This window comes from Terrapene carolina, unplaced genomic scaffold, assembly GCF_002925995.2.
Source record: "Terrapene carolina triunguis isolate 2854851 unplaced genomic scaffold, T_m_triunguis-2.0 Scaffold84, whole genome shotgun sequence".
Lineage (NCBI taxonomy): Eukaryota > Metazoa > Chordata > Testudines > Emydidae > Terrapene > Terrapene triunguis.
Genome location: NW_020664435.1, coordinates 18966751 through 18976968, shown reverse-complemented (window position 1 = coordinate 18976968; position 10218 = coordinate 18966751). Strand labels below are relative to the sequence as shown.

The following is a 10218-nucleotide window of genomic DNA, read 5'->3' as shown; positions in this document are numbered from 1 at the left end:
CCGCCGCCCCCCTCCAGGTGCCGCCCCAAGCACCAGCTTGGGTGCTTGGTGCCTGGAGCCGGCCCTGAGTGCTGGTATTGTGCTCCTGGAGCTGTCCCATCCCCCAGGCATCAAAAGAGGCTCCCGCAGTCTCTCCTAACATCTCCTTCATTCACCCTTGTCTTCAAGTCTTCTTCCTTGCTACCTCTTATACGCAGAGCTCCCTTCCTACATAAAAGAGCCAATCAGCTACCCTTTCCTTATTCAAACCTACAATTAAAACATAGTTGTCCTTGAAAACTATGAATAATCCACCAAAGTAAAAATGTTTAACCCAATCTGAGATCTGATGTTCACCTTGTACTATGTTCATTCTGTGTGCTATGTGTTGAAATGACACTATTTAGAGAGTGAACTCCCAGCGGCAGGAACTATGTATTCCACGCACAATGATAGTGTCTGGATTATATGCATTGATGACATAAAAGAGAGGTATTAGGGTTGTTTACTTACCTAAAGTAATGATAGTCCTTGCAAACCAGGCTGAAAAGGAATGATATAAATGAGAGAGAGATGCAGAAAAGAACCACTCATGAAGGAGGTCCCGTACACAGAAGATACCAATCCAATAGCACTGCATATTTAAGCAATAATAAACTGACAAAAATGCTCTGGGTTTGACAATGCCATACCATTTCCAACTGACTTGTCACGCCTTCATTTAAATGACCATACTGAGTTGTGTTTGATGCTTCTGTACAAGATAGACAGGTCTTCTGTCATACATTTGTATTTTCTACCGTTTCCAGAGTCAGTTTGATGGCAACATTGAATTCAGGGACATCCATTTTATATACCCTACAAGACCAGAAGCTCAAGTTTTGCAAGGACTCAGCGTGAAGGTTAATAAAGGACAGACGCTAGCCTTGGTGGGGAGCAGTGGTTGTGGCAAAAGCACATCCATTCAGCTGCTGGAGAGATTTTATGACCCTATGGCAGGACAAGTGGTAAGAAAAGATTTGTGAAGCTGTTACCGCTAAGAGCTTATAGAACTGATCTTCAAAGTATTTTACAAACATATCATCATCCACAAAACACCGCTTTTGAGGTGGATAAGTGTTGTTACAGGTCCGGGTACTGCAGAGAAGACTTGGGACTTCCTTAAGGTAGAGCCGGGAGTAGAACTTTGGATCTTCTGACTCCCCATCCTGGCTTTAGATCACTGGAAGGCATCTCTTGGTTGATTTACTTGATATATTGGAGGGGACATTAGAATATACTTCCCATAATGTAACCCTTGCCACTAGTCCTGTAGTCATGTTAACATGACACAATTTGAGGTCTAATTCATCACTTGAGACTTTTGATGCAAGTCCTATTAATGATGATGAGAGCTCCAAGAAGAATAGCCTAGAGATGGTGAGTCAAAGGACATTTGAATAAATGCCCAAAGATGTGGATTCTTATTGGAGCTCTTCAACCGTCTAGGTCTAAGAAGCTCATGAACAGACTTTCTCATGAGATCTCTGGCACCTGCCATCATCAGTAAAGATGGAAATTCTGTGGGCACATCTCATTATAGATTGGCAATTCCACATCTATTACGGAAGCTAGCAGAGCAGACGTGCACAAAAAATACTTCTGAGAAGAAAAGGTTATCTGATCTTCTTTTGAATTTTCAGAGTTTTGGTTCAGTTCAAGTTTGGATGAAAGATCTGATCATCTATTATTTCATCAGAAGTGGTTCACTAACCACTTTACTTTTACTGTAACTCTAGCACAGGTCAGAGGATTTTTACAGATTTGTGTTTACAATGTACATTGTACACCTGAGGAGGAGTATTGCATTCTGCAGGGAATGATTTTTCCCTTTTTCTGTTTCTAGTTTGCAGATGGGTTCGATACCAAGTCTTTGCATTTGCAATGGTTAAGGTCCAAATTGGGTATTGTGTCACAGGAGCCTATTTTGTTTGACTGCAGCATTGCTGAAAATATCCAGTACGGAGACAACAGTAGGGTTGTCAGTCAGGAGGAAGTTGAAGAGGCAGCTAAAGCAGCAAATATTCACACCTTCATAGAAAATCTCCCAGAGGTAAATGAAAGTCTTTCCAGTCTCAGTGTGGGGTAAATACTCACTGTGACTTATCTAAGCAACTCCCATTAATGCAAAACAATATGCTTTAAAAAAAAAAAAAAGCTTATTTTCTTGTGTTTACAATTCTCAAAGAGGAAAATAGGAAGCTGATGTTTAAAAATGTAACTTGCAATATGTATTAACACATACGCAGTCATCATTAGCTAATTCAAATGCAAAATCTGAGCTCCAGCTTTCTTGTTTTCCTCTACCACAGTGGTGTTCTATAACAACTATAAAAGAGACATTCGATTCTAAACCTTTATTTTCATTTCCTCATAAACTTTGCCAATTCTTTTTCCTTCTTTGGCTGAAACTTTCTCTAGTTTTAGTCTTATCTGAAAGGTAAAATGTTTCAAGTACATCTTAACCTTCATGTTTGCCATGGACTTAGTTCTCAAAGTGGAGAAAGACCTTGGAAAAGCCCAAATAAATCAGGCTTCCTGTAGAGTTGCATGGAATTGGAAATGACAATTGAAAGTTGAAAAAAACAATATTTCTTTTTCATGACCACCTAGTTTTTGAAAATGTACTTAGAAGAAAGTTTTGGATGTGTAAGAAATAAAGGGTCACCTCCTGAGTGTGGGTGTCTAGGGCCTTGAAATTATAAGTCTCTTGAGATCTATATGTTTAAGTACAGGTGTCTTTGACTAGACACATCAGTGGTTGCACCACTTGGGAGTTAGTCTTTTTCTAATGCTGAAATTTTCATTACAGAGCAGTTATCAATACATGTAGCTGTAGATATGCATTTTGATTCAAACAGTTAATAAGATCTTATACAATTTTATTTTTTATTAAAAACCATTACATTATTCTTTTTTCTTTCACGGTGGAAATGCTTAATATAGTACATTATCTGCTATTAAAAATATAACTTTCTGTTTCTAACTTTCCTTCACAATGAATATTTACTTATACAGAAGTATACTACCCGAGTGGGTGACAAAGGAGCACAACTTTCTGGAGGTCAGAAACAAAGAATAGCAATTGCTCGTGCTCTAGTTCGTAAGCCAGCAGTTCTGCTTCTGGATGAAGCCACATCTGCTCTTGACACGGAAAGTGAAAAGGTTAGTAATATGCATTCTACCATTTATAATATACACAAAATTACGGGGTTCGAACGCTTCACTGCAAGAGCACAGGCGCTCCATCTACAATACAATTTTGAAAGTTCCACAAAACAATATTTAGCTCACTCTCTGTCTACGGCCTGCTTTTGCAAGGTGTAGAGTGCCTTCAACACCTGGAGTCTAAATTGAGAGCTGATGGTAGTCAGCAACACTTGGGGCTGGAGACAAAGTGGGATTTTCAGAACTCCTCAGTTTGGGCCTGCCTCAGTTCCTTCAAAGTCAGTTATGAAATCAATGGGACTTTTAATGGGTTCACAGTTAGGCCAATGCTGAGCACTTTGGAAAATCCCATTCATAATTAGCAGCTTTGAGTTTGAGACAGGTGTCTTCAAACAGTAGACTGTGATCTACTAGAGGAGGCCTTGTAAGGCAAGTCACCAGCTCCGTCCTCTTCCCTTCAGCCAGCAGCACTAGCAGCAAAGTGGGTCTCTTTCTGCACTATTTCCTGCTCTGTCTGGGTAAACAGGTGTTCCTACAGAGACCGAGAGGGATCCACTCTGCCAGTAGAACTGCTGGCTGTCAGGTCAGAATGGAACAATGAAGAAGTTTAATGTTGTCCTGCCTCTGTCCGCTTCCCAGTCCTTTGATCCACCTGCGTTCAGAGGGTAAGAGGTGACATGCAGGAGCAGCTGGCTTGGGAAAAAAGGCTTCAGCAACACCTCCCACCTCTCAGGAGGAGATGTTGTGCAGTGAAGAGAGAGTAATTAAGCTATTCTCTGCTGCTCAGATGGCTGAGCTTCCTCACCGCATCCACCATCTCCAGGAGAGGGGGGAGACTCCATAGGGACGAATAAACTGTTTATTTGGATGGGGGTGCAGTAGAAGTGAAAAATGCCACCATGCAAACCGCCATCCAGTTGTGAGCCAGATGTCAGGATCCTGAATTTTGGATATTTATGGACAACAAGAAGTGTCTGGCATTGCTGGTACTATCAATGAACACGCAAGTTTTAGTCATGTCTATGTATTTGGCTGGTCTGCTTTCTCCAAACTGATCTAAGTATTGTGCATGTCTGACTGACAAACACCTGGACAAGTGCATATGGCAGGGAGGTCAGAGGTTGTTAGTTTCTCTAAATTTGGCATGTAGTTGGAAACAGACAGCATGCAATGTCAAATAGAACACACACATTTGGTAAGCAGCCAATATCCCAGACAATTCATTACACCACTGCAAATTAGTTGTGTTGCATGTTAATCTAAGTTTTATGTTGGTCCAAACTAGATCCTTATGGAGCTCATTCTGCTAGCCTTTGTTCATGAGAGTAGTCTCAATGACTTCAGTGGAATTACTCACACAAATAAAGGTTGTAATATCAGGCCCCTGTGTTTGAGGCCTCCTTCATGCCTGGGAAGTACTGACTCCTAAACCCCAGTGAGGAACACCCAAGTGATAATGTGAACTATAAAGGCAAAGGTGAAAGGGAAGATTCTCCAAGTAATAAGTTTTTCACTGCATCTGTCTGCAGATTGTCCAGAAAGCCTTGGACGATGCCAGGAAGGGTCGAACCTGCATTATTATTGCTCACCGCTTGACGACCGTCCAGAACGCTGATGTCATAGCAGTGATTCATAATGGAAAAGTAGTGGAACAAGGGACTCACAGCCAGCTGCTGGCAAAGGAAGGACATTACTATGCACTTGTAAATGCACAAGTTTCTCATTAACATTAATGTTACAAACTAATCTATTTATATAAATACACACACAACCCACAGCTAAGTAATATTAAGGATGCACCTCATTACTGAGATGTCTGCAGGTTCAAAACACAGGCACGTAGTAAACAGAAGAGACATTTATTTTTTCCTTTTGTCACAGCTTTAGTATTACTTAATCCTATTGGTTAAAATCCTTTGGGGCGTGTTGGTTAATTTTAAACTGCTTTTATATTAATGATTACAAGCCTTTCATGGAAATATATATTGACAAAATAGATCACAAACTGTTTGTTTATAAATTATTGTTAAAACCTATATTATTGACCTAACAGAACTTACTGGTTCTTTTGAAACCATTAAGGCTATTTCAAAAAGACTTAAAAATAATTATTATTGGCCCAATGACCATGATGGCTCCTTTTGGAGCTGATAAATAACTATTTACATGGTTGACATTAAACAAAAAACTGGGGTGGGGTTACCATATGAAGTTAGATTTAAACATTTTTTTCAGCTTTTTAAATGGAGTTTTAGAAATGTTGATGGAACCTTCTATAGTCATAGTGGTTTACACAGCTCTGTTATAATATTTTATTATCAGAGTGTTTTTCCCTTAATATAGTCAACCATCATGCTTAAAACAACAGTTGAGGAACATATGTCGTGAGAGAAACAGTCAGACAGACTCGGGCAGCCCTGTTTTGGGTTTGCTTCTGGCAAACTCACCTTTTGGTTTGCCAAGGACAAAATCAAAACCACCTTTATTTTTTGTTTAGTATTTACACCTTACAGGAGCTTGGAATATTTCACACTTTCAGATACCACTGCTTACTTGTGACAGACAGAAATTAAAAATTATGTCTTTTGCTCCTTTGTTTCCCTCCTTCTAGGTCTATGAGGGAAACAAAATATAAAAACATTTAAACTTTGCTCTCAATCTCGCCAAAATACATGTGGTCACTCTTCCCCATTCATCCTCATCCCCAATCAGCTTTTCTCAGCAGCTACCAGGAAGGGCTACTCCCACTATGGAGCATTGAGCCTCTGTAGGCACATTGGGAAGGGCTGGTCAGTTTGTGCTGGCACCACCATGACGTGTGCAGGAAAGTGACTTTCCACTTCTGGTTATAGAGAAATCAATGGCTGTTCTCACAGTATTTCCCCATTATCCAAACTGGAATCAAATGTGTCCCTTTGTCTGTTTTTTTTTTCACTGGAACCAATTATTAAGTCTGTTTACTGTAAAGGTGAAGCCTATAATAAATAATGTGGAAAATCATTCAAATATTACATAGAGAGGATTGCCAAACTTACATTAAGTGGCATTAAAATAAACTATGAACTATAGAACATCTGTAGCTAGTTAATGGGATCTCATAGTCACATCAACACAGATACTGTAGAGTAGAGGCCAAAATGCTTTACTGCTCAATCTGCTTCCAATGTGATGACTTTGAACTTGTTTTAATGGAGCTGGGCAAAACATTTGAGGAGACATGCACAATTGGACATTAAAGGTTTAGAAAAGGGCTTTGCTTCGGTCAACCAACAGTACATATGAGCTGCCACATCCATTAGACATGTGGTCCCATCATTTTGCCATCTTAGAGAAAAGTGTCAGCATTACATCTGACGTACAGGAAGATGACTGTACGTATATCATTCTTGGCATGTTGCTTAATGTTGTTCATCAGTGCATTCTTCTGTGGCAGTAGCCAGCCAAATTCAATCAAGTCTGTATTGCTGGAAGAATCGTTTTAGAATAAAAGGCCTGGAGGTGTCAAGTATCAGATCATTCTTTAAAATATTGTGGGATTAGAAGTTGCTGGGGCCAGAACAACCAGCTCTTGCTAGTTAGTGTATTTTAGTCTATTTATGCTTGGAGTGTGAGTTCAATGATGATGCTGATCTTCTGTGTGGAGAAAGGACACGGCTCTATGCCTGCACCTCACTTCTTAAAAAATGAATCTGGAAAACCTCCCACTGTATACATCTGGCCTCTTCACTTGTATTTTGAAGGAGGAAATTTAACAGGAAGTGGCAAATACGATGAAGGTAACAGGGGTCGGTTTATTTGGTCTTCCACAATTCTACACCCCCACTACTTCAAAGAACCAATATTTATTTATTTTCAATGTAAACATAATAAAGCACACCAATATCAGTCTCCCATTATAATTACAATCCAGAGCAATAAAACACAACAAAAGCAAATCCCAGACGACATAAAACAGCCAGTGACCAAGAAAACAGAACAAACTCTTCACTTCTTCAGATTTCCAACAGAAACCCCATACAGTCAAATGCCTGTTCAAGTATGTGGGCTGTGCTGCATCAACCTAACCAGATCTCTGTGTTGCCTGGCCACAGCTGCTACACTGGGCACCATCTTTGCGGCTCTGCAGCACTAGATAGCATCTTGGCCAGTTTGAAGGCCGTCTGGGCCTGCATGGCCAGAGGGTTCCCCTACTTAAGAGGATTCCTCCCCTGCCCAATGTGGCCATGAGCCTGGCCCACGATGCTGGTTGTCATCAGCATTCTGGAAAAAACATCAGCCCACATCTACTCACTAACTCTAAGGGCATCTCAAACCCATTGAAGAAGGGGGAGGGGGCATAAAACATGTATGTCGCAACGTATGTTATGTTAGTGCTAGGATGACCAGACAGCAAATTTGAAAAATCGGGACAGGAGGTGAGGGGTAATAGAAAAAGACCCCAAAATCGGGACCGTCCATATAAAATTGGGACATCTGGTCACTCTAGTTAGTGCTTATCTAAGCATGCTAGGTTATTGCTAATGTATGAAGTCCTGAGAGAGAAAAAGTGCACCAAGGTTTTGGAGAGCAGCCACAACATACTTAACCATTCAACTCACCTGTAAATTCAACATAAATTGCTGTCAAATTTGATGAACTCGTTGGGGTCAGGAATCAAATTTACACTGATACATGCTAAATCAATCTGCAGCCATGGTGAAGAGCATAGTATAAATACTTACTCAAACTGACAGTAGGAGATTCCAATTCTGCTGGTGTTAAGGAGTTAAATGTCCTTGTATTCTTATTTGCATGACTGTAGGACAATCCCAATGGGTGCTGAAGTTCCCCATTCCCCTGATATCCATACTTTTGGATTACCTGTCACCAGGTTGTCAGCCAAACAATTTCCAGAGTGGTAGCTGAGTTTAACATTTAGCATCGTTTCCTTCCCAAATGTTTCACCCCCTCTACAGTCTATAAAACTCCTATTCACACCAATCTCAAAACTGCAAAGGATTGTATAACTCCATAAAGAAGCTACTTTGTGACAGCCTTATGGGGATAAGGAAGACTTTAATTGGAATCAACATTTGCAACCCTCAGATCCTTAGAAACTTTCTCCCTTTTAAAAACAGATTTGCTATAATTTAGGGAAATGAAAAAATAATAAGAGTTTATTCAATTCAGCTGAAATGATAAATCAGTGTGTCTTTATTTTCCAGGGATTAGCTTTATGAGTCTAATTGAAATTCTGAGCGAGTTTATGACATTCTGTGATACAATCCATGACAGGCGATAAATAATCTGTCTATTCTTGTCTGTAATCGACATATATTGTACCAATGACTTTTTTACTTATGGCCTGTTTAAATGTTAATGGGATATGACTTTTCCCAATTAGGGGAACCATGAAAATACTCTGCAGAATCGTTAAAGTCTATTCACCTGACATTGCTGGAGAGTTTGAAGTGAAAGTGCTCTCAAAGACCTTGTACACCGTGTTGTTGTAGCCCTGTTGGTCCCAGGATATTAGGATATGTCTACACAGCAACTAGACACCCTCAGCTGGCCCATGTCAGCCGACTCAGGATCGCAGGGCTCAGGCTGCGGAGATGTTTCATTGCTGTGTAGACTTCTGGGCTTGGGCTGAAGCTCGGGCTCTAGGACCCTGTGAGATGGGACGGTCCCAGAGCTCAGGCTTCAGCACAGTCCACACAGCAATGAAACAGCCCCGAAGCCCGTGTCCTGCATGCCTGAGTTGGCTGGCATGGGCCAGCCGAGGGTGTCTAGTTGCTGTGGAGATATAGTGTTAGAGACACAAGGGGGACGAGAAAATCTCTCTTAGTGGACCAACTTCTCTTGGTGAGAGAGAGACAAGCTTTCAAGCTTTGACAGAGCTCTTCTTCAGGAGGAAGAAGATCTCTGTGTAAGGTCTGTGTAACCTCGAAAGCTTGTCCCTTTCACCACCAGAAAATGGTCCAATAAGAGCGATTATCTCACTCATCTTATCTCTCTCAAAGACCTTGTCTACAGGAGGAAAATAGCTACCCTTGTGACACAAAAATGCCTGTTCTTGATCTACATTAGAACTTACGCCGTGGATAATAGATGCAATGGTGCTGAAAAACAGCTACAAAATACCCTAGTGCATCTCCACTCAATACTTTAGTAAACGTGTTACGATAACAGTGCTGCTGCACCAGTGCTAAGCTGCTACTGTAGCCTGGGATTGGGAACTTTTTTTACCACCTGTTCAGAGAAGGTTTTCATGGCATTGTGATAAAAATGCCCAAACACATCTACACTAGCGCTTACAACATTGTTGCAACCACTAATGCCGCTGCATTGTTAGTGCCAGTTGCTATCATACAGATACTAATTTTTCTGGTCCTAAAGGAGAAAGGGGTTCAAATAACACAGACAGAGAACTGGAAGTGTCTTGCTTCATTCTCCTACACCAGGAGAATAAAGGGACACAATGACAGAGCAAAAACTTTTCAAAAGGAAGAGTCTCCATTTGAAGACAGGCTTTGCTTACACTAGAGAAATTTGTCAGGCTGCTTGCCCTGTAGCTTCGCACACCTGTAACTTACTTCATATTCACCCATATAAGTCCTCCCATGGGGCACAGGCACTACAGTTACCATTTCAATTAGACTTATTTCAAGCAAAGTTAACTGTTGCATGATTGCCACTGTGCCAGCCTCTGCCACTTAAATGCCAGTGTATGTGGAACTCATTGCCATAGTAACCCTAATGGTAGAAATAGTCCTTTCACTATTAACACACACACTGTACAAGTCAGTGGTTAAGGGGCTTGTATGCAGTACTTTCTGCAGCCCAGTGTCTCCCACAATTCTGGGCATCCAGACTGCTCTCCTCTCTCAGCAGCTTCATGGAGGCAGATCAGCTCCACATGCTCTGGACATACCTCCTCTGCTCCTGCTTGCTGCCAGAGTCTCTGCCTCCACTGCACCAGACTGGGGCAGTTTCTGTTGCTCCTGCCTGTACTTTGCAATTTGAGCTGTTTCTGCCCAGCTTTTCAGCAGT

General features: G+C 41.1%; 1 protein-coding gene across 1 annotated transcript in view; it reads left to right on the top strand.

The window, feature by feature from the left end:
- The window catches only part of LOC112120588 (ATP-dependent translocase ABCB1-like), a 72868-nt gene extending 67955 nt beyond the window's left edge, over positions 1–4913 (top strand). Inside the window, exons 24-27 of the mRNA XM_026649414.1 lie at positions 789–986; positions 1865–2071; positions 3037–3183; positions 4716–4913. Of these exons, the coding sequence (XP_026505199.1) occupies positions 789–986; positions 1865–2071; positions 3037–3183; positions 4716–4913 (750 nt within the window). The remainder of the gene's footprint in view (positions 1–788; positions 987–1864; positions 2072–3036; positions 3184–4715) is intronic.
- Positions 4914–10218: the final 5305 nt, after the last annotated feature.